The sequence below is a fragment of the Lissotriton helveticus genome, chromosome 7, assembly GCF_964261635.1.
Source record: "Lissotriton helveticus chromosome 7, aLisHel1.1, whole genome shotgun sequence".
NCBI lineage: Eukaryota > Metazoa > Chordata > Amphibia > Caudata > Salamandridae > Lissotriton > Lissotriton helveticus.
Genome location: NC_136068.1, coordinates 1,287,585,560 through 1,287,610,803, shown reverse-complemented (window position 1 = coordinate 1,287,610,803; position 25,244 = coordinate 1,287,585,560). Strand labels below are relative to the sequence as shown.

Genomic DNA, 25,244 nt, shown 5'->3' with positions numbered 1-25,244 from the left:
GACAGAGAGTCAACCATCTTGAACAAACATTGCCATTACTCTGGCAATTGTTCTTAATGAGAGAGGTAGTGGACCACTTTTTGCACGTCAATGACTATCAGAAAGAAAACCTACCAACTGCATTTAAATTGTATTCCAAATGTTTTGATTCTAAAGCTAATAGGTATGGCAACTACTAATCATCAATCTAACCAATTTAAAATATTTTTAAAGGCGCCAGCTGTGAATGACGTCACCACAGATCTCAATACCAAAGCAGAAATCAGGAAACGAACATTCTGGAATGCCTGTTCTTGGTGATTATTACTGATGCAGGACTGAGCAACAAAAACTGCTTTTATTTTCTCTACACTGGATGGTCACTTTTCACACATCAATATACCACAGCGCTTGTGTGATCATTGAACTTCCGATTAAAAAGAGAAAGGTGTGTACTTGGCTAATTGGAGCAGGCAATCGTAAATAGTATCTTCGTCCATAAACCTACAGGAATTAGGGACTGTGGTATCAGTATAAGACAGGTGACCAAGCATGTGTAACTTTCACCGTATGTACAGAGGGCATTCTAGATGACGTTACTCACAAAGCACTCCATGAACAGTAGGACCACCACACACACTCGGTTCTCACTCTTCATACACAACCAACCAAAAGGTCAGAAATGGACCAAATTCCATCACCTACCCCTTCCTCGTGGTCTGCCAGCAGATCTTGGGGATGGCCTTGCATGGAAAAGGACCTGCCAAAAGAAGACAGTCAGTCAGTCAGAACAAGCTTTATTCGATTGCATTTAAAATCATAAAAGCAACAAACGACATATAGTAAAAAAATGATTACAATTTTAACAAAGTTCATGAAGTTAAAAAACAATCGAGGGTTCAAATCTGTCAAGGTATCCACTGTACATACGTATAAAGGTTCACATCGGTATAAATCATACACAGTTTAAAAAGTTAAAAATAGTTAAAAAGTCAATAGCAGGAATACAGGATGATAAGGTCACCCTTCCAGTTGTCTCGGGGATAGCGTCCTGGTCCTTGTACGCATGGCTGCGACCAGGAAGCTAGCAACCCCGAAGATTGTCCTGGTATTACCTAATAACTGGAGATAAAGTAGAGCAGGCCATACCTGGACGAAACCTGCATCTCTTAAAATGGGTGCCAAGAACCTCAATCTACTCTCTTTGTAGTGGCTACAAAACATGACAAAATGCATGAGGGTTTGTTCAGAAAAGTTATCACAGCTACACGGGGTAGACTCATCAGGAACACCCCACGCAGGAAAATCACCCAGGGAGTATTGGATTATGTTGAACCTAAATCTAATGAGCAAATGGCGATGGAATGGTCTGCTCACGATTTTTAGATAGGGTTCAATTTGGGGCGTGGTCAGAAGGAGAAAGTTGGCTCTAACTCTAGGTTTAGTTAGTTCTTTCTCCTCCCGTGTTTGAACTGCCCTCCTCAAAGTTTTCTTTAATCCATTTCAGGTCTTCCTTAAGTATAGTGTTTGGGTGACTGAAGAGGTTTAGTCTGCCAAGTCTACCCATCTCCCCCTTTATGTATTCCAACCACGGGATTTTTGAGGCATTATCCAAGGACATACAGTCCCTGAGAATTTTATGGTTCAATATAATGTCCTTGTTAAGCCAAATTTTGGTCCAGCATACTAGAGGCGCTAGTTGGAGCAAATCAGTGATATATCCCAATCCTAACTCAGTGTGTATTGATAAGACTGGTGTGGATTGTGGAACGCCCAATAAGGACCTAAGAAAATGATTTTCTGCTGTCTGTAGTTTGCCGCAGTGTGAGTGGCCCCACAATGGAGCTCCGTAGGAGGCTATAGATAAACATTTGGTTTTGTAAACCTTCAATAATGCCTCCATCGGTCGAGACCCAAGACGCTTGGCAAAGCTCAAAAGTGCGGAGGTGGATCTAGCGACAGCTAAAGATTTTGCATCCACCTGTGGGGTCCATGAGCCCTTCTCTTCGAATATCACGCCCAGGTAGGTAAACACTTGTACCCTCGAGATCCCTTCTTCGCAGCAGCTAAAAGATTTCAACTTTTTTGGTCTTTGTCGCTTCCCTGCCAGCATGATGTGTGATTTTTTATTATTAACCAAAAGGTCTAACGAGGACATAAAGTGACCAAATTCATCAAGAAGCCTCTGTAACCCCACCCCTGTGCGGGTTAGGAGCACCGCATCATCCGCGTAAAGGAGTACGGGTACTGCGGACCCCCCCACATAAGGGATATCAAGTGTAGACCCCTCCAAGGCTTTGTCTAGGGAGTTAATATAAATAGTAAACAGGAGTGGGGCTAAAATACAGCCCTGCCTCACACCTCTTCTGGAGCTAAATGGTCTGGTGGTGCTGCCTTCACGGTTAGTTCTAATAGTAGCTGATAGGTCAGCGTGAAGTGCGGCCAGGAAATCTACTAGGGGGGGATCAATCCCAATACCAGCCAGTATGGCCCATAACTTGGCCCTATTGACCAAGTCGAAGGCCGAAGAGAGGTCCATAAAAGTCAAGTATAAGTGGCCCTCCTTCGCTAAAGTGTATTTACTGACCAGCATGTGGAGGTTCAAACACTGCTCTATTGTACCTCGTTTCTCCCTGAAACCATATTGTAGGTCAGAGAGCACCCCCTTCTCCTTAATAATGTCGCCTAATCTGTGTAGAATGACTCTGCCAAGTATCTTTACGGCAGAGTCGATTAACGAGATCGGCCTGTAACAGGCCGGATCAGATCTTGAACCCTTCTTAAATATAGGGACAATGGTTGAGGTGGACCATGTTATTGGGATCCCCACATTAACAGTTGAGTTAAAAACATCAGTTAAGATTTTTGCCCAGAATAGTGACTGGGAGCTATATAGGTCTACAGGGACTCCGTCTGGTCCCGGGGCCTTGTGTTTAGTCATTTCTTCAATCGCCCTGATAACCTCAAATTCGGAAAAGGACAAAACAGATGATTCAGTAAAAGGTGGATGGGGTGTAGCTGGCAGATCTACACTATTATATATTTTGCTAAAGTGATTCACCCAGGCATCCTCCGGTATCACGCAATCTAAAACGGTGTTGTTAGAGGAGGCAAAGTAAGGGTGATTTAAAATCATCCAGAATTGGGAACTGTCTCTCAGTACACTAACCGATGTTAAACTATCCCAGGCCTCACTTTTAATTGTTTTTTTGCTGGTGCATAGGGGGCATGCTTCTCTTGATGTAGTACAACTAAGATTCTACATTGAGTGAAAAAGTAAGCAAGTACAGGGGCCTAAACTCTGCTTATACCATTTTACACTAGTTGAAAGTAAACAGGCAAAGCTACAATCTGCGTCTTCCTCCCAATCCACAATTTATCCCCAGTAGATATTTGCTATTAAAAATTCTCCAAGTTATCAGTATGATTAGATAGTGTAAATTTCCTGCAACCTCCGAGAGAATAAATGAATAAAGCAAAAGTGAACCAAATAAATGTTCCGGTCTTACAATCCTCACCATTGCTAGCTTCTGAATCAAAAGTGATAGCAGTTTTCTTTATGAAGGTAGGGTGTCCACAACTATCTACTAGGTAAGAGACACCACTACTGATCAAACCAGTTTCACTGGTTATTAAGTGCTGCATGTAAATATTAATTTCAACTAAGCCACATCTTGGATAATACTGGTAAGCGAGGAAAGTGCATTAAATCAGAAATAAGGGCCATTACATAGTCAACCCAATACTGAATTTGATAACCCTATTGACCAGCAGAACAGATGAAGCTTTTAAGTTTCACGCTGAAAAGAGAAGTGACATGCTCTTTATGGCATCAATGAGCTTATCTACAATCTACCTACCTCGCTTTGTAAATCTGTAAGTTAAATTTTTAAAACAATTCTTCGCAACTGATTCACAAAGGCAAACTAACTGCAACTAATGTAAAATTGACCGAGAAAGTGATACTGGCATGAAAGTTCAAAGACAAATTAGCTTGTCAAAATAGCACCTACAGAATGCCATGCAGATTGGAATAAAGTAGAACTGAGACAATACCAGGATTACATTGTGGTACTAAAATACATAGAGAAACCAACAACAAATGAACATTCCCTCACTTGGATTGTGTACATTAAGCACAGGGAACTGAACTTTAGCTGGACTTTTACAGATTGGCAGGTATTCATTTTAATAACAAAAGGATTGGAGACCTTGTAAGAACCATCTGGTCCAGCACCATGCTTAACTACCTTAAAACCTGAAATTGCTTTTCATTAAGTGGCATTTCAGCTGCCAAGGGGTAAAATCTGGCAGGCAGCGGCATCCCTAAAAGTCCAATATTCAGGATAGATCACAATGCTTTCATACATTAATGGAATCCATTCCAGAAAAAAATTCAGTTTAGGATTAATAAATGCCAAACTGCTAAAGACTGGAAAAGATTCAGTTTCAGAAGTGAGATCCAGGTTGCTCTTTGATAATGCTAGGTTCCCTAATCTTTCCCATGAATGAACATCAGGAAGCCTTAGCCATTATATACCCAGCATTAATGCTGACCAAAGGACGGAAATGCCAAACGTCTCATGTGAGGAGACACATTGTGCTTTGGGCTGCTGTGCCTGCCCAATGTAGTGAGGAAAATAAGCAGTTGTTTCTCATTTCCAACTGTCTGCTAAAGTTCAAACTAGCTTTACTGACATCCTTCAGGGCCTTTTCCTGACATAAGTAAGTAAATAAAGTCTTTTTGCAAAGTTAATCAAATTCATTGCATACAATTAATAGAAATAGTGAATCTTATAATCATAGCAAGTAAACCACATAAAACATACTATTTACATGTATACATAGAATGTCCATTTTAAAAATCTATACAATTGAATGAGTTGTGTGAGTCAGTTTATGTGGTTCGTTTCTTGTGCTTGTTTTGGGCTCATCCACATGTTTGTTCAAAGGAGCGTTTTTGTCGCTGTTTCTGGGAGTGAAAAATATTTTTTTGTGTTTGCACATAGGAAACCCGCTCCTGTATGCCTTTGACTTGAAATGAGGGGTGCTATGGGGAACTATGCCTTTGTCTTGAAATGAAGGGTGCTATGGGGTACTTCTTTTTATCCCCTTGTTTTTGGTTATAAAGTATATGTGCTTTATGCAAGGTGCTCTTAAAAAGTGTGCAAACCGTGCCTGTTCTCTACCCCGATGCCACTGTTCATCTCTTTGCCTTTTTTTTAATTATAAAGTACATGTGTTTTGTGTATAGAGCTCTTAAAGTGCATGCTAACCGTATCTGTTCTCTGTCCCGATGCCACAAAGTTTCTTCAATACTGGTTTTAAAATGTTCGTTTCCTGGCAAGCTAAGGGGATGGAGGCTCCATTCAAACAAGTAGTCTGCAGGTGCGAATGTGAAGTTTCAGAAATGTTGGCTTCAGTAACTTTTTCCTTTGAGCCATAGCCACTGAGCATAAGCAGAGGATGTGTAATATTGTCTCTTGTTTGTATCCGCGTAGGCGAAAACATGGGTTTGACGTGGGGCCCTATCCAAGTTGGAATAAGATCTTTGGTGTCTATGTGCCTGAAGCGGTAAAGCATGAACTGATGCTTTATAGCGGTTGACAAATGGGCGACGTACTGCTGGGGTCTCGAGCTTTCATATCAGTTGATTACTGTCCAAGCATGCCATCTCTGTGCAACGTGATTCTTATTTAATGAGACAGAAGTCTAGTTGAAGAGTTGGTTACTCGACAAAAGGCTACTTTTTCCATGTTACTGGCCCATGCATCTGAGATACCTAGTTCATCTAATGCCTGCCATAAGTATTCTCCCCATGAGTGTTTATTTGTTCCTCTGCTGTTCCTCAATTTCCATCCAATATAGTTTGTTTAAGGAACCTCTTTCGGAGACACGCAATTGTCAGCATAATTTGACAAAAGCATTCATTGTTTGCAGATTTTGATCTTTTAAGCCAAATTCAAGGCGCACTTGGGCTGGGGATGATGATTTTGGTTTAGAGAATACTGCTTTGTAGGCTTTTGTTTGGAACTTGTTGAGCACTTCCATATCCCCACCATGCATCATTTCCATACCGTACGCCACTGTTGGAATGAATTGGGCTGCCATTACAGTTAGTAGGTTATCAAGTGAGGGGCAGCTGAGTTTTCAGCAGCTTAAACGCAAATATTAGCAAGTTTGCTTTTCCCTGAACGGCAGCTAGATGTTTAAAGGTCATTTGATGTTTCAAATTGACGCCTAAGTACTTGTATGTGGCTGCTACCTCGACCTTTCTGTCCTCGAAGAAACAAGTAAATGTCCTGTACTTGGTGTCGACCAGGCAGACTACTTTGGTTTTACATAAGTTCAACTCCAAGCCTTGCTGGTCGGTGTAGGTTTTTAATGCGTTCATGCTACGTTGCAGGCCGATTGGTGCTTGGCTCATGTGAACAATATAATCGGCATAATGTAAGCGTCCTATTTTCTCTGTTGCCAAGGTAGGTGGATGGCTTTCCTCTTGTGGGAGGTGACTTTCTAAGTCTGCAAGGTATAAATTAAACAGGCTTGGTTCTAGCACGCATCTCTGTTGAGGCCATTCATTGGGTCTATTTTTTTCATAGCTCTACAACTATTTCCTATTTTGAACTGAGCCCAGGTTTCTTTATACAAAGCTATGATTTCCCTGAGCTGACTTCTTGGGATGCATCATTCTACCAATTTTGGCCAAAGGCGGCTACGCGGGACCAGGTAAAAGGCCTAGTCTCCCTGCTGTCTTCCAACCATGACAAGATCTGGATTTGTTTGTTTTGACTGCCCTCGCCATTGCGGTGGTTGGCTGTCAGGGCCTACATTTCACAAATGTGGGCTTCCCAGACTTTATCCGCAACCCCCGAGTCAGGCCTTTCCCATTACCCACGCATTTATCACTTGCCAGAATCCTTTGCAGTTAGGAAATCAGCTTGTTTCTTATTCCTTCTTGAAAAAATCTTTTTGCTTTCCAGCATTCCTTGAGGTTCTAGTATTATCATGTTTCTCAGTGTTTGTTGGGCCCTTTTGCCTTTCTTTGCATCTGATGTTAGTCTTCTCACTTCACTTGTAATTTGAGCTTTCAGCTTGCGCAACCCGCTGGTATACCAGCTTTGCTTTCCTGTTCCCCTTGTTGAGTTATGTCCTTCTTTATTCACGTATGGTACTGTTGTGGCTAGAAATTGTGACTGTAGGGTCGTGATTAAAATTCCCAGGCCTTTTCACATTGGCCTGCTCCTGTTTTTGCTTCTTCTGGTTTTCCTTTGCAGCGATAAACCTCTGCCATTACCTTCTCTATCCCTGGGCCATGGCATTTTAATCTTTTTAGGTTGTAGCTGACTGGTGTGGAGACAAATCCATTTGCTGTACTCAACTAATGGAACTTGCTTTAGATTCTGATGGTTTATGGGAAGTGGTTACTCTCTGAATGGGCCATGATTTGAAATAGGCTCACCAGAGAGAACGCATCTTCGCTTATTAGCATGTAGTCTATTATTAACTTTATCCTATTGCTGAAGAAGCTTACTGATGCGGTGGTATCCTCCTTTAAGTTGCCATTCAGTATTTTTAAACCTTGTTTTTCCAGCTGCTTTCGTGGGTTAATGGAATTAAATTGATTATTTCATTTTATGTAACTCTGGATGCAGTTTATATTAAAGTCCACTGAGATGATGAAGAGCGATTGTTGGTATAGGTTCTGTAGCTCGATCAAGGTATCCATCCTTTCTTCCTTCTTTGCTTTGAATGGGTGAATGCAAATGTTTATGATTAGGAGCGGCTTCAAGAGAAAACTGCTGCTTTTGCTTTTATGCTTGGTTACCTGTATCCCGTTAACTCCTGAGTCAATATTGTTTCGGTGCCCAGTTGTATTTTGTGGAGGAGTATGTAGAGAGGACTCACAAGCCCTCACAGGGGACCGATAATTTGGGATCTTTTCGACTGGTGTGTGATGTTACACATAACATAATATGGGTTTTTGCTTTAAGCTCCAGGTTTCCTGTGCTAAAACATATGAGCAGATGTTAATACGGGCCCGCTCTTGCATGGAGATGTTACAATCAGGACCAGTTGGTATCTTGGTCGTTGAAGATCCATGACCAGGGAGAGGTGTGGCACATTAACCAGTGTGGCTGACTCCAGAGCACGGTTCCATCCCCAGCACCAGTGCCAGCTCAGCTCAGCATTATGCGACTCTATACAATCGCTCACTTATTCTCCACGACGGTCCTCAGCGCCTTGAGACCTTAAGAGGTGATATGTTTGCACTTTACAAATATGGATTTTATTATTAATTATTCCTGATTTGATTCCACTATGGGATCCTGCTGGCGCTGCTGGACTTGTCCAGTATGGCCAGATACTTCCGCCCACTTTGGAGGTTTGCCCCAGACGTAGGATCACACGGTCCCAATTTCTTCTTCCAAGGACATGTCATAGTCCTAGATCGCTGTACTAAACATCATTCTCAAATATACTTGTCGCTTGAAGAACTGAGATTGCATGGCCATTAGAAATTACCCAGACCAGGCTTGAACAGTTCGACGGGGCGAGGCCTAAAATACTTATTTACCAGCTCTCATGATGGATCTTATTAAACTACGCCACACAATCTATGGTACCCAATATATTCCAAAGGGGTAGGTTATATCACTCACGGACTATCAGATTGGAATTGTCTGAATCAGTACTTAGCCAGGACAAAATCCTTTTGGCCTACTATTGCACCAACCTCTGAAATATATATAAGAGCAAGGGTTACACAACAATGTCTTTCTGATAACCAAAGACAAAGTAAGACAGATGTACTGAGAATACAAGAACCGAGGTAGTAGTCTCCATGGCAACAGTAACCACGGGCAATCCCTCAGAATGGTATTTTAGGCTTACAGTTATAGTGCAATGGACGGTCACCTGATGAAGGCAGCAATGCCGAAACGCGCATAGTCCACATCTATCGCATTGCCCCCATCAATTTTTCGTCTAATATATTTATCCATCTTTTGATATGTTCTTAGTACATTGATTATATGTAAAGAAATGAAATAGTTTGGAGATACCCTAGTGTCTTTGTAAGTGATAGTGGTTACTGTCTACAGGTTTATATATATAATTGGTTGATTGTCTCAGTTTACAAGCTATAGACCTTTACCTACTGTGTTATTCCCTATGTATAGCTTGGTCATTAGATATATAGGGGCCCCCAGCTTTAAAAAAAAGATGTTACGATCAGGACCAGTTGGTATCTTGGTCGTTTAAGATCCATGACGAGGGAGAGGTGTGGCGCATCAACCAGAGTGGCTGATTCCAGAGCACGGTTCGATCCCCAGCACCAGTGCCAGCTCAGCTCAGCATTATGCGACTCTATACAATAGCTCACTTAATCTCCACGACGGTCCTCAGCGCCTTGAGACCTTAAGAGGTGATATGTTTGCACTTTACAAATATGGATTTTATTATTAATTATTCCTGATATGATTCCACTATGGGATCCTGCCGGCGCTGCTGGACTTGTCCAGTATGGCCAGATACTGGGAATTTCATTATAGTACATTTTTGGTAATTTGTCAAGGATTGCTATGCTCTTCTTACCCACCTTAGAACCGAGTGTTTTACTGCTGCAATAGTTGGCTTATCTGTTGTATTGATTGTAGCTTTGGGCAGCAATGGACCTGGATAACGTTGTGGGCCTATCTTTTGTAGCTCGATCCCACATTGCTGACATGTTTCCTGCTGGGCAAGAACTTGGTGCACGAGTTCTGCTGCAGCCCATGTTGTTACCATTGCCTCTCAATTTCTTCTGTAAGGATGAGGCTTGAATTCTATTTCTGGTAAGTGTGAGGAATTGATGTGCGCCAGCTCTCGTATTTCCTTAGTTAGTATCATGATCACCCCTCTGTTTAGTATGTCAAACACGCCTCTTGACACATAGGTGGGAATCAACCAGAGTTTAGTGCTTCCTTAGTCCTGCGTTACTGTTTGGATCTGGACCCACTGTGACCCAGAGGGTGCCTGTCCTTGTTCCTGCTGAGGAGTGCCATGCTGTGTGTCTGACCCTGTGCCTTGACCTGCTATGAGACCTCAGTGTTACATGTGTCTTCGAGTATCTGGGCATTCCTTCTCATTATTTCACAGTTACTGTTCTCTTTACGAGTATGCAGATTTGTCTGCTCTTTGTTATCGTTGGTTTGGTTAACTTATATACGTTAATTGACTTGTTTTTGGTTTCTTTATTGTTCTATTATTACTGTCATTATTGGTCTATTATCATGTGCTATTATTACTGACCGTGTACCAGCCAGCCTTTGTGCTGTGCCATAGCTCGTAGGAGGTCTCGTTAGTGTTTTTATCACGTTATACTGAGTGCAGATAAGAGCTTAAAACAGTTCATGACCCCTGGATGTTGTTAGGGGCTCTATGAGTTGCAGCTATTTCTTCATGCTTTGGTTCATCTGGGTTGGCTTCCACTTTTACTTTGGCCAAATATCTGCAATACACTTTTTTGCTGGAGCCCTCTGTGTTTCTGGTAGGTTTTTCTTTGCCTTTTCCTTTCCTTTTTGTCAAGGGTCAGTCCTTTCCTTTCAGTTTCATCAAGTGCAATTTCTAAGATTTCTTCCTCCGGTTTTTCATATGCCGGAATATCCCTGCAGTTCCAAGTTGCCATCGCTACTGTTGTTGTCTGCGGGATTTGCATAACATTTTTAAGTGAGGTCAAGAGTGTGATATCCACGGTTGCTTGTGTATCAATGGTGGGTACTGCTTTTCTTAAATCGTATTCTAAGACCCAAAGTCTCTCCTGTGGTCTGGTTGATTGTATTCTTACTTCCTGCAGGATATCGTTTAGGGCAGAAGGAAGAGCCTGGAGATAGTCCCCTAATCTTACACATTAACAGGGAGCTTGTTGTATGCAGTTGCGATTTCGGGCTCTCTGAATCAGCTCATTGAGCGCTTGCAATTTATTGTCTATGCCAACTCTGTGTACTGCCAGGAAATTAAGGAGATCAACCTGTATGTCCTGTTTGTCAGCTTGATGTCAGATTGCAAAAGACATTGTCTCCATTGTGATTAGGCGTGCCCCCCATGTACTTTCTGATACTGAGGTGTTTGCGGATTCGGCTACTAGTTCCGAGCCTGGAGTCCTTGTCTCTTTCCCTTGGATCAGTTATTGGAATGTCCTCGGGCTGACGCATCTTGATTGGGCTTAGTGAAGGCTTCGCTTCATAGGAAAACTTGTCCTTTTCTGGCGAGCTACTGCAGAGGACCGTGAAAGGGCTCAGACTGACTGGTTGTATCCTTCTGAAGGGTAGGGGCCAGCATTTCCGTTCAGCCAAAGAGCCAGGTCTTGAGAGCCTTCCTGAAGGTGTTCAGTGACGGGGTGCGTCTGATTGCGCCTGGATACTCGTTCCAGGTCTTGGCTGCGATGTAGGAGAAGGATCTCCCTCCTGCTTTGGCTCTGTGGACTTGGGGGATTCGGCGAGGACGAGGTGGGCGGATCGGAGGTTCCTTTTGGGTAGGTGGAGGTTGATTCTGTCGTTGAGGTATTGGGGGCCAATGTTGAGTAGGCATTTGTAGGAGTGGGTGAGTATCTTGTAGGTGACTCTCTTTTAGCTCAGCTAGCTCAGTCTAGATTGGTTGAGTGTTTACAAGGAAATCGCTGGGTTAGCTGCAGTCGGGCGGTGGCTTTCGCCTTGGTTTTGCCTGCCGCAATCAAGGCTGGGGTTGCGGTCCCTTGGCTCTGAACGTCAGACCCTGGCCCGCCTGGTTTGGTGAGCCCACGGCTTACTGGGGCTAGGACTGCTGCAGTGGCCGTCCCTGCTGCTAGGGCCACAGGAAAGGTGGGAAAGCCGTGCAGAAGCTGGGCTTGAGCAGTGAGTTGGCGGAACAATCATTCTGCCCTGTTAGGGGGCTTCTGGAGGGGCTGGGGCAAGGGGCCCCGGCCAAAGGGTTCAGGGGGCCTACAGCACAAGCCTCCAGTCGCGCTGTCAGCACTGGTGCAGCCTTCCCTGTATGCATGTGTTGCGCCAGGAGGCGCCCATGTTCCGGCACCTGCCTGATGTAACACGGCCTGCTCAGTGGGGCTCGGGGAGGGGGGCACGAGCACACCAGCTGCTTTTAGCCGCCTAACCACCTACTCCGGCAACTCGACTCCTTGGCTCCACCGGCCGCCTCCGACAGCTTCTCCTCCTGGTCGTGCTTCCGCGTTGCTGCTGGACTCTGCACTCGATTAGGCTTGCTGCACACGATCGCTTGCCAGAAAGGTTCCTGACATACGTGTTCGCTGGATGACATCCCAAAAAATCAACATACCCTGTTTGTGATTTCCTTGGCTACCAGCCCATTCTTGGGATGTTGGCAGAACTCTAGGATACAAATATTAATCTACCGAGTACTGAAGATGAACTGCTCTACGTTCACAATGCGGTAGACATGAACGGTTCATCCACCACACTGAGGGAGAAAAATCTTCTGGTTTCATAATAATAATAAAAAAAAGAAAGGGAAGAGAGCAAGAAAGAGAGAGCAAGAGAGCGAGAGCGAGAGTGTATTACCTACCGGCGATAGCCAGAGACATCACTGATGGCATCAGCAACAGAACCACTCACACATCCACTCACACCCCATACAACCTCTTGTACGCCCACTCACACCCATCCAACCACTCACATACTCACTCACAGACTAGTCGCGGCCCGTCCCCTGCCAAAGTGGCGGGACGGAGGAGGGAGCTGCGGGGGTATGGGAGGGTTCGGGGGGTGGGGGGCAAAATAAAAAGGAAAATGCTACTTACCAGTATGCATCTGTTCTTGGCATGTAGAGCTGCAGAGTCTCACACTGTGCATTAGATCGCCCCCTGGAGTTCAGCTCGGATGATTGCATGTTGTTGTTTTCTTGGAAGAAGTCTTTGTAGTCACGAGATAGGTGACTCCTCCCTTGGACGATAGTGCGCATGGGCACTGGCTCCATCCTTCGATTGTTTTTCGCAATGATGGGAAATGATGGAGTTAGTAGAAATAAAGAAGGGATGTCCATGTGTGTATATCTAATTAAGATAGAACTGGAACAGATACAGGTCCCGGGGAGGCGGGTGGGCGTGGGACTCTGCAGCTCTACATGCCAAGAACAGATGCATACAGGTAAGTATCATTTTCCGTTCGAGGCATATGAGCAGCAGATCTCACACTGTGCATGGATTGTACAGCAGTGTCACCCTTAGCGGTGGTCACCTGTATCTGTTGCAGTAGTTTGAAAGAGAGTTTTGATGACAGCTTGGCCTACCGCAGCTTGCTGCTTGGCTTGCACATCAACATGATAGTGTTCAGTTAAGGTGTCTGTTGTAGACCATGTTGCTGCCTTACAGATGTCTTCTAGGGGAATGTTCCCTAAGAAAGCCATGGAGGCTCCTAGTTTGCGTGTGAAGTGCGCTCTAGGAGGAACTGTTAATGTACGTGTTGCTTTGTGATAACATATTTGTATACATTTTACAATCCACCTTGCAATTCCAGCTTTAGAGATGGGGTTGCCTTTATGTGGTGGAGAGAAAGCTACAAACAGTTGCTTTGTTTTACAAAAGGATTTGGTCCTATCAATGTAATAGAGAAGAGCTCTTTTTACATCTAGTGTGTGTAGAGCTCTTTCTGCTACAGAGTCTGGGTTTTGAAAAAACACTGGCAACTCTACTAATTGATTTAGATGAAAAGGAGTAATTACTTTAGGAAAGAATTTGGGATTAGTCCGTAGAACCACCTTGTTACGGTGTAATTGTAAAAATGGTTCTTGTATAGTGAAAGCTTGAATCTCACTAACTCGGCAATAAGGAAAGCTGTTTTCCATGTAAGGAATTGCAGTTAAAACCTATGTAAAGGTTCAAAAGGGGGTCCCATGAGCCTGGTAAGAACAATGTTTAGGTTCCCCACTGGAGAGGGTGGTAACCTAGGAGGAATGATTCGTTTTAATCCTTCCATAAAAGCTTTGATTGCAGGTACTCTAAATACCGACATATGTTGTCTATTTTGTAAATATGCTGCAATTGCTGCAAGATGTAAACGTATAGATGAATATGCTAGATTACATTTTTGTAGATGGAGAAGGTAGCAGATGATATTCTGGATGGAAGCATCTAGAGGATCAATTTGATTATTAGTGCAGTAAATGGCAAATCTCTTCCATTTTGCAGCATAGCAAGCTCTAGTAGTAGGACTTCTGGCTTCTTTAATGATATTCATACAGTCTAGTGGCAGGTTAAGGTAACCAAATTCGAAGACTTCAGGAGCCAGATCGCCAGAGTCAGTTGATTTGGATCTAGATGTCTGATGTCTCCATGGTTCTGTGTTAGCATGGATGGTGTCAGACACAGTCTTTGGTGTGGAACTAGAGAGAGTTCTAGCAGTGTGGTGAACCACGGTTGGCATGCCCATGTGGGAGCTACTAAGATCAGTTTGAGAGACTGTTGTCTCAGCTTGAGTACTACTAGTGATATTAGTGGGATTGGCAGAAAAGCATACGCAAATCTGTCTGACCAGTTCATCCATATCGCATTTCCCTTGGACAGCGGGTATGGAAACCTGGCAGCGAAGGTTGGGCATTTTGCGTTTTCATGTGTGGCAAACAGATCTATGTCTAGATGACCCCACTTGTGAAAGAATGGTAGAAGAACTTGCAGATGTAGTTCCCATTCGTGAATCTGTTGTGTCTGTTGAATTAACAGATCAACTATCTGATTGTGAACTTCTGGAAGGTGTTCTGCAAGCAGATATATATTTTGTGGAATGGCCCATCTCCAAATGTTCTTTGCGAGCTGGGACAGTTGCAGGGAATGTGTGCTTCCTTGTTTTTGAATGTAGTACATGGCTGTCATGTTGTCCGTCCGGATCAAGACAGCTTTGTTCTGTACATGTACTTGGAAGGATTTCAGTGCTAGGAATATTGCTAGCAGCTGTAGGTGATTGATGTGAAGCACCTTTTGTTGAGCGGTCCATTTTCCCTAAGTTGTATGCTGGAGCAGATGAGCTCCCCATCCAGAGGGATGAGTCTGTTGTCAGTACTATCTGTGGAACAGGTTCAAGGAACGGCCGCCTTCTGGACAAGTTTTTGGTGTTCCACCACTGCAGAGAGCGATGTGTGAGGTTGTCCACAAACACCAGGCCTGTAAGTTGTCCTTGAGCCAGATTCCACTGATGTGCTAGACATTCTTGCAATGGGCGCATTTGCAGTCTTGCATATGGTACAATAAAAATGCAAGATGCCATCATGCCTATTCGTTACATGAACACTCTGGCTGGGAGAGCGTGTTGGTTTTGAAACTTTGTGACCAAGGCTTGAATGCTCTGTATCCTGGCTGGACTGGGATAAGCTAGAGCTACCAGAATACCTAGGTAGCCCCTAGCTATTGATGTACATGAGAGGGCTGCAGATGTGACTTGGTGTAGTTGATTGTAAACCCCAAGTTGTGCAGTGTTTGAATTGTTTGCGATGTGAGTTGGACACACTGATTGAATAACTTGGCTTTTATGAGCCAATCGTCTACGTATGGGAAGACGTGGATATGTTGTCTTCCGAGATGTGCTGCTGCTACTGCTAGGCACTTTGTAACACTCGTGGTGCGGTTGTGACCCAGAATGGAAGCACTTTGAACTGATAGTGTTGTCCTTCTAGTACGAATCAGAGATACTTCCTGTGAGATGGATGTATGGGAATGTGGAAGTAGGCGTCCTTGAGGTCTAGTGTGGTCAGGAAATCGCCTTGTTGCAACAATGGGAGCACTTGTTGTAAAGTGATCATGTGAAAATGATCTGAGTGTATATACAGATTGAGAGGCCTTAGGTCTAGAATTGGTCTTAGTGTCCTGTACTTTTTGGGTATCAGGAAATAGAGTGAGTAAACCCCGGTTCCTTGATGTTGCAACGGAACTAACTCTATTGCATCTTTTTGCTGCAATGAGAGAACCTCTTGTTGGAGCAGCGTTAGATGTTCTGTGGACATTGGACGCTGTCTGGGTGGTATATGTGGAGGGGTAGCTGTAAGCTCTAGGCAGTAACCATACTGGATAATCTGTCTTACCCACTTGTCTGTAGTAATAGAATTCCAGACAGGTAGGAACTGTGTTAATCTCCCCCCTACAGGAGTAGAATGCTGTTGGGGGAGCTGAAGGAAGTCACTGTTTAGTGATGGAGGAGGTTCGATTGTTGTTATTACCTCGTCCTCTTCCCTTGTTGTTGTTGCCTCTGTAGCCTCCTCTAAAGTATCCTCTATTGATGGATATTTGTGTATTGGTTTTAAAAGTAGCTGAATTGTCAGCTCCAGCTTGTTTGGAGCCTCCTCTGTAAAAGGAGCAAATAAAGCAGCCTCGTGCTTCGGTGGACTGCAGAGCTCCCATAGATTTGGCTGTATCAGTGTCTTTCTTCATTTTTTCAAGTGCTGTGTCTACTTCTGGACCAAACAATTGTTGTTGGTTGAATGGCTGATTTAAGATGGTTGTTTGCACCTCTTGCTTAAATCCTGAAATGCGTAGCCATGCATGTCGTCTAAGGAGGACACTCGGGTTTATTGCTCTAGATGCAGTGTCTGCTACATCAAGTGCGCACTTGATTGAGGCATTTGAGATTAGCTTACCCTCTTGGATAAGGTCATTGCCTGTGCTTTGTATTGGTCAGGTAGATGTTGTAAAAGTGTTTCCAACTGATCATAGTGAGCCCTGTCGTATCTTGCGAGGAGGGCTTGTGTGTTAACTATGCGCCATGTATTGCTAGCTTGTGCAGCTATCCTCTTGCCTAAAGCGTCTATTATTTTTGATTCCTTATCAGGAGGTGGTGCTTCACCTGATGTTTGGGAGTTTGCTCGTTTTCTGGCGTTTGAAATGACTAGGGAATCTAATGGTAGCTGTCCCTTAATGTAGGCAGGGTCTCCAGGAGCAGGTCTGTACTTTTTCTCTATTCTTGGGTTTATGATCCTAGCTTGTACTGGATCTTTAAACACTTCTGGTGCATGCTTAATGACCCCTTAAATCATAGGTAGTATTTGAACTGACCTTTGTGATTGTTCAAAAGTATCTAGCAAAAAATCTTCTTCTGGCTTATCTGAGTGCATTGTGACACCATGATAGATGGCAGCCTTATTGAGTAAGTGTCCGAAACCAATATTATCCTCTGGAGGAGATGGTTTGGATGGCTATGTATGTGGGTCAGGATATCTGGTACATCTTGTGGGTTTGGGTACTCCCAGTCTGGTGCATCACTTGGGTAGGGAAAAGGCTCATCTGCGTGTCCCCCGTCCCCTAGGCTATACTCATCATCATTCTGAGGAGGTGTCTGTGGTGGTGAAGAATGAGGAGGAGAATTTTGTGGTGAATTTTGAGGTGAAATATTTGAAGGAAGAGGAGGTGAAAGAGAAGGTACAGGAGAAGAAGGGTGCATAGGCGATGTGGCAGAATCCTTCTTCTCGACAGGCACTGGAGTTGTAGGTGCTGTATCTAACTTCCTCTTTCTGTGTGGCATAGTAGAAACATGTCCTGTTTGTGGATCAATGTAGATCCTTTTTTGCAAAGGATCAGGTTGAAAAAGCTCCTCTTCTTGAGGAACCGCTTTCAGCGCCGATTTTTTCGGTTCCGGACATGGTTGTTGCTTGTCTTTAGCCTTAGGAGCTCTTATAGAGTACTTTGGCGTAGGTTTCGGCACCGAAGATATTGTCTTTGGAGTCTAGGCTTGTTTCGAGGGCTTGGAAGCATCGGAAGCAGGCTTTGTAGGTTTCAGCACTGAAGATTTCGGGCTTGAAGCTGTTTTGGTCAGCTTGGAAACAGGCTTCATTGCTTTCGGAGCCGTTTTGTCTTTAGGAGTCGACGGTTTCTCTGTGTGTTTCGGAACCGGGACTTCTTTCGGTTTCGGTGCCAAGGGAGCTGGTGGTATTGGCACGTGCAGTTTGCTCGGTATGGAGCTACCAGAAAGCTTTAATATTTTCTCCGGAGCCGTGCTCGATGGCGGGGCTTTCGAAGCAGAGTTCGGTCACGACTGGACCCCGGAGGCGGAGTTTTGACCTTTGCCTTCGATTTAGGTGTTGGGGCTGTGGTAGGGGCAGTTGTACTCATGCGTTGACCTGATGGTATGGAGTCATCGGAGTAGTCTGCCTCAGATACGATTTGGAGATCATCGGAATCTTCCTCTGGGACACATGGACCTTCGTCGAAGATATCCACCAGTTCCGGAGCTGATCTCTGCATAATGTGTCGACGGGCCCTCCGATCTCGAATGGTCTTCTTGGATCGAAAGGATGTGCAAGCTGTACAGATCGAAACATCGTGTTCTGGCGATAAGCACAAGTTACACACCTCGTGATGGTCGCTGTGTGGAAATTTTGCTACACACTCGGGGCATCTTTTCAATGGCGTCCTTTCCATGAGTTGTAGGCCTCCCGGTGTGGATAGGCGTGGACGCCCGGAATCGAGCTGATGAAGTCGAGGCTATAGTTATTGATATGAAATGCGTTACTTACCTGTAACAGCAGTTATCCAGTATTGGTGTCTTTCATAGATTCACATGCCTGAATCATTCCCAGTCGTCGAGACGGGAGTCCCCGGTACATAGAAAAGTAATGTCCTATAGACCTACATAGAGAAAGTAGGCCTAAGGGCCTTGCCTTAGTAGCCTATCTATGTCCTTTTGTAAAAAGGACCAAATTCCAGAAGGTAGCCAATCAGCTACCACCTCCCTCTAGAACCTTCCTGTCAGGAGCCTCAGTCTCTCAGATTTTCGTATGCACCAAGCTAGGTAGGCGTAATACATGTTAGAGAGAGAGGTGAGACCTTCCAGGGGAGGCGGGAGGGTTGCATGTGAATCTATGAAAGACACCAATACTGGATAACTGCTGTTACAGGTAAGTAACGCATTTCTTATCCAGTATTATGGGTGTCTTTCATAGATTCACATGCCTGAATCAGAGTAGCAAGCAATACATTATGCACATTTCTGATGGAACAGCATAAGCAGTCTGAGATAATACATATCATGCGACTAAGAACCATCAACAACTAACAAGAAGTAAGTAAATAAATGTGCATACCAGTGAAGGATGGTGGGAAGGAGGAAGGCTCACCTCACTGGAATAGGTGGCGAAGCACAGCCTGGCCCACAGCTGCATCCTGCATCAGTTCCGTATCCAGGCAGTAATGCCTGGTGAAGGTATGCGGCGATTTCCAGGTCGCCGCCCTGCAAATGTCCAGTATCGGCACTCCAGCGAATAGCGCCGCTGATGTGGACACAGCTCTTGTAGAGTGAGCTCTCACCTTGGAATGTAATGGCCGTCCGGCCTTGTCGTGGCAAAAGGCAATTGCAGAAGATATCCATCGTGAGATACTTTGTTTGGAAAGTGGCATGCCTTTTCTAGGTCTGCTGAAGGCGATGAAAAGCTGATTCGTTTTTCTGAAGTGCTTTGTTTTGTCTAGGTAAAAATTGAGACACCTCTTTAGATCCAGAGAGTGCAGGGATTTTCCCGCTGCAGTGCTGGGATTAGGGAAAAATGAACGGAGGACCAGAGGTTCATTAAGGTGGAAGTCTGACGGGACCTTAGGAATAAATCGAGGATTAGTACTTAAAATCACTCTATTTTCCTTGAACTGCATGAAAGGATTTTGTATGGAAAGAGCCTGTAGTTCGCTGACCCTCCTGGCTGAGGTCAGAGCAAGTAGGAGGGCTGTTTTCCAGGAGATGTATTTGATATCAGCCCTGTGGATGGGCTCAAAGGGGTGCTTCATCAGCTGGTTGAGCACCACGTTGAGATGCCATGATGGTGGAACTCTCCTTGGACGAGGAAAGGATCTGTAGAGCCCTTTAAGGAATTGTTTTATTAACCTGTGGGACCAGAGAGAGGGTCCTTTTGAAGTTCTTGTAAACCGGGCGATTGCTGCTAAGTGCACTCTGATAGAAGCATGCGCAAGACCCGATTGTGCCAGTTGTAAGAGGTATGGAAGCAACTGCTCTGGGGTAACTCGAAATGGATGGAGACCTTTGTCCCTACACCAGATGCAAAAGCGTTTCCATTTTAAGGAATAGGTCTTATTTGTGCTATCTGGTCTTGCTTTTGCGAGAACATCCTTGCACTCCTGCGGAATGTCTAGTTGGTAGAACTCTCTGTACTCAGGAGCCATACCGATAATTTGAGTGAATTCAGGCTCGGATGAAGTACTTGGCCTTTGGACATCGTGAGAAGAGACGGATGTTGGCTTAGACGGATTGGAGGTTGGACTGAAAGGCGATGGAGGTCCGTGAACCAGTGCTGCCTCGGCCAGAACGGTGCAATCAGAATTAGGGTGCAGTGTTCCGTCTTCATTTTCCGAAGGACTCTTGGGATCAGGGGAAATGGCGGAAATGCGTACGCAAACACGTTGCGCCAGGCGATGGAAAATGCATTTCCGAGGGACCGCGATTGGGGATGCCAACTTGCGAAGTTGCGGCATTTGGCGTTCTCCCTGGTGGCAAAGAGGTCTATCTGCGGTCTTCCCCATTCCGAAAAGATGTGGTTCAGCACTGTTTGTTCTAGTTCCCACTCATGGGACAGCGATCTCCGTCTGCTCAGAGCGTCTGCTATGAGGTTGTCCTTGCCTGGGACATACTCCGCTGTTAGGGTGATATTCTGGAGCACAAGCCAGTTCCAAATTTTTTGCGATTCGCGAGATAGTGTTAGCGAACGCGTTCCTACCTGCTTGTTCAGGTACTGCATTGTTGTGGTGTTGTCGGTTCTGACAAGCACTGTGGAGTTCCTGATGCGCGGGAGGAAGGTTTGTAGAGATAGAAAGACTGCTCTTAGTTCGAGGAGGTTGATGTGGAGCTGTCGTTCCTGGTCCGTCCATTTGCCGCTGATCTGCAATTCTTGAAGGACCGCTCCCCATCACTCGAGGGAGGCATCCGTAGTTATGACGTGAGGAGTTGCAGGCAGCAGGAATGGTAGACCTTGTGAGAGGTTCCTGGGCGACGTCCACCATAGCAAGGCTTTCGTGATCTGCTGAGTGATGACGATGTGATCGTCGAAAGAGCCGGGGCTCTGGGTCCACTGTCTGGTTAATGCCTCCTGCAGAGGGCGCATTTTGAGACGGCAGTGTGGGACAATCAGGATACACGAGGACATCATCCTTAGGAGGGACTTGAAAGTGCGGACCCGTAGGGATGCCTTCGAGGTACCTGAGGTAGGCAGCGAGATAAGTTTGTGTGTCCTTTCTTGTGATGGGAATGCTTTTGAGCATTTCGTATTCAAGGTTGCCCCGAGAAAGGTGAGAACTCGGGAAGGTTGTAAGGCAGATTTTTGGTAATTGAGTGTCAAACCTAGGTGCTGGAAAAGATTGAGACAGGCGTTGGAGGACTCGGCTGCGTCTGTCAAAGATGGTGCTTTCACCAGCCAGTCGTCCAGGTAAGGGAAGACCTGGTGTCCATGTTGTCGTAGGAAAGCTGCCACAGGGGAGAGGCACTTGGTGAAAATTCGAGGTGCCGATTTGAGGCCAAATGGTAGTGCTGACCTGCGACTGCGAATCTGAGGAATTTCCTGTGGCGTTTGTGGATAGAGATGTGGTAATACGCGTCTTGCAGGTCTAAAGACGTTATGAAGTCTCCCTCCTCCAGCGACCCTAAGATCTCTTGGATAGTCACCATGCGGAACAATTGACTCTTCAAGAATGTATTGAGTGCCCTGAGGTCTAGAATGGGCCTCCATTTCTTCGCCTTCTTCCGTATGAGAAAGAAGCGGGAATAGAATCCCTTCCCTTTTTGAGCTGAAGGGACTCGTTCTATTGCTCCTTTCTTCAACATGGAAGATACGTCTTGAAGGAGTAATCGTACATGCCTGTGTTGTAGTTGGCGAGGAGGAGTTGTTGGGTGAATTGAGTTGAATTCCAGGGAGTGTCCAAATTGGATCAATTGGAGTACCCACCGATCTGTAGTTATTGATCTCCAATTGTGGAGGAAGTGTGTTAGTTTTCCTCCAAGTTTAAAAGAACGAGATGGTAGATGGACTGGCTGGAGGAAACGGTCATTGGCGTCCGCCAGTGGCCTTTCTCTGGGTTTTTCCCCTGTAGTTAGACCTTCCGTACGAGGTCTGGCGGCCCTGTGGCGGTTGTCGCTGTTGGTACTGCGATCGGCCTTGAGGATTTGCTTTGGTACGATCCTTTGTAAGAGGGCTGACCTCTGCCCCCTCGAAAGGACTGGCTTTTAAATTGTAATGTGCCCAGTGCTCGTGCCGTATCTGTATCCTTTTTGATGGTTTGTAAGGCCTCGTCGATCTCCTCGCCAAAGAGGTGCTGGCCGTCATAGGGCATATCGAGGACCTTTGTCTGGACTTCTTGACGGAAGGATGTGGCTTTCAGCCAGCCTTGTCTTCTCAAGACCGCGGCTCCCGCCAGCTGTCTGAAGCCGGTCATTGCCACGTCTACAGCACAGTCAATGAGCTTGGATGCCGATGTTTGGCCTTCTTTAAGGAGTGATTGGACTTCCTCCTTGAGATCATCAGGCAGTTCTGTGAGGTATGGTGCAATATCCTCCCACAGTTGTCTGTTGTAACGGCCTAGCAGCGCGATGGCATTAGCTACCTTAACGGTCATGGCCGATGTAGTAGAGAATAGTTTGCCAATTCCGTCTAGTGTCCTGCCCTCCTTGTCCGGTGGAGCTGACAAAGGGGATGATGGATTCCTAGAGTTCTTTTGGGCCGCTTGGGTAACCACGGAATCTGGTTTAGGATGTCCAGTAAGGCATGCTGGAGCTGTCGACGGTGCCTTATACTTTTTGTCTAGCCTTGGTACCACAGCGGAGACCGAGACCGGTGTCTGCATGAGCTGTTTTCCTTGTTCCCAAATGTGATCAATGATGGGAATTGATCTGGAGGTTTTCTTGATAGGGTCTTTAAAGTCGTACAAGAAACAGTCAGTTTCGTGAGATTCCATAGTCATATGGAATCTGGTGGCCGCTCTCTCCACCAAATTGTGGAAACCGCCAATATCCGCTGGCGGCGAATCTGATGTAGTGGGCTCAGGTGTGGCTGGGGAAGGAGCGATGTAGTCCTCATCGTCTCTGTGGTCTGACTGGTCGTCCTGTACCTCCCCTTCTTCCGGTCCTTCGTCCTCGTCGTCAGAAGACGGGACATGGTGAATTTGTTCCCTTTCTGGACGGACCACCATAAGGTGACTGTCTAGGTTTTGAGGATGTGGTCTGCCCTGGAGTAGGTGGATTCTTCTCCGTTGATGGGGCTGATGACGATTCAGGGAAGCGCTGTTTAAAGTCTTGTATCAGGAATTGCAGGTCTGAGACTATAGACACCGGGAGGCATACCATCGGTGTGACATGCGTTTGAACCTGTGTATGTACAGACTCTTCCGTACAAACCACGTCGTCGCCTTCATCATCAGTGCTCTGGCACTCGACTATGAGATCTGATGGACTGGTGGCCTGATCGTATTGATCGTATTGATCGTCGTCAGAGTCCTCACCTTGTAGCAAACAAGCTGGTGGTGATTTGTGCACCCTGCTTGGAGAGGTTAAATCCGGTGTAATGGGTATTTTACTCCTTTTTGCTGGAGCAAGATTGTTTCCAGAGCGTTTGTGGTGTCGTCGTCGACTGGGTTTCGATTGGCAATGGTGATTTCGTCAACGGTATCTTCGTCGACGGTATCTTCATCGACGGTGTGCTTGTCGATGGTGTCTTCGTCGTCATTGTCGTCGATGGCACGCTCGTCAACGGTGTCTTCGTCGTCGATGGCGCGCTCGTCGACGGTGTCTTCGGCGCCGAAGATGTTTTTACCGTCGTCGATGTCTTCGTCGACGTGGAGGTCGACGATGGCGTCTTCGTCGACGGCGCATGTGTCGACGGTTTTGGTTTTGTCATCGACGTCTATGTCGTCGTCGACGTCGACCGTGGGATTTTGATCAACGTCGAGTGCTTCTTAATGAGAACAATCGACGACACCGGCTTACCTGCCGCCGACGATGGAGTAGTCGTCGTCGTCTATGAAAATGCGGACGACGCCATCGTCGTTGATACAGTCGTCGATACCGTCATCATCGATGTGGAGACAGACAGTAGAGACGGTTTTCTTCAGCGCTGATGGTAGCGTCGACGAGCCCGTCGACTATGACTGCGCAGGCTTCCTGAAGGCGGGAACCTCCTTGTCAGATGTTGTAGATGTTTCCTCTGAAGACTTTTTTGTAGTCTTTTTAGGAGGAACGTCTGTAGGGCTAGGGGAAGTAACCCTTGGCCTCTTCAAGGATATTTTAGAGGAAACTGAAGCCATCTCACCGTCCTCTGAAGACTCCAAGGTGTCTCTGGATTTAAGCCTGTTCAACCAGAGCAGCAGTCGACCTTCTCTGTCTTTCAGTGTTTTTGTAGAAAAGGTTCTACAAATTCTACACTCTTTGGGAGAATGGTCAGGATAAAGACAGTACAGACAGGTTTCATGTTTGTCATCGACATGGAGCCTCTTCTTACCACAAGAAGAGCATGCCCTGAAGAGACCCTTCTTCTGCTGGTCAGCCATAGTTGGTTTTTGATAGAAATATACAAATTCTGTGAGGAAAAGAGATAAAACTAGTAAAACCTGAGGAGAACTCGGGTGGAGACTCCCTAGCACAACGTGCGGTAGAAAATCTGAGAGACTGAGGCTCCTGACAGGAAGGTTCTAGAGGGAGGTGGTAGCTGATTGGCTACCTTCTGGAATTTGGTCCTTTTTACAAAAGGACATAGATAGGCTACTAAGGCAAGGCCCTTAGGCCTACTTTCTCTATGTATGTCTATAGGACATTACTTTTCTATGTACCGGGGACTCCCGTCTCGACGACGGGGAATGATTCAGGCATGTGAATCTATGAAAGACACCCATAATACTGGATAACGAAAGTTGTTTGGTAAAGTTTTTACGCGTCAAACTACTTAAAAGTAGATTTTGAACCAGAGCGGAAAAGTTGCATCCGAACCCAGTGGCGAAAAAAAACAATCTAAGGATAGAGCCGATGCCCATGCGCACTATCGTCCAAGGGAGGTGTCACCTATCTCGTGACTACAAAGACTTCTTCCAAGACGACAACAACATGCAAACATGCAAGCCAAACACCAGGTGGCGAACTAATGCACAGTGTGAGATCTGCAGCTCATATGCCTCAAACAAAGTTACCTGATCGCCTGCCGTCCGCTTCATCTCGCTCTTCCTGCTTTTGGAGCAGGCACCCAGACTGCATTGCGGCCAATCATGACGCTGCACGAAAGCAGCATCAGGATTGGCTTGAGTGCTTTCAGGCAAACTG

At 45.5% G+C, this 25,244-nt stretch overlaps 1 protein-coding gene across 3 annotated transcripts in view; it reads right to left on the bottom strand.

Annotated features, from left to right (window-relative positions):
- LLGL2 (LLGL scribble cell polarity complex component 2) overlaps positions 1 to 25,244 on the bottom strand; it is an 876,878-nt gene that overhangs the window by 536,137 nt on the left and 315,497 nt on the right. For all 3 annotated transcript variants that reach the window (XM_078654529.1, XM_078654530.1, XM_078654531.1), the window contains one exon: positions 685 to 739. In XM_078654529.1, the coding sequence (XP_078510655.1) occupies positions 685 to 739 (55 nt within the window). The remainder of the gene's footprint in view (positions 1 to 684; positions 740 to 25,244) is intronic.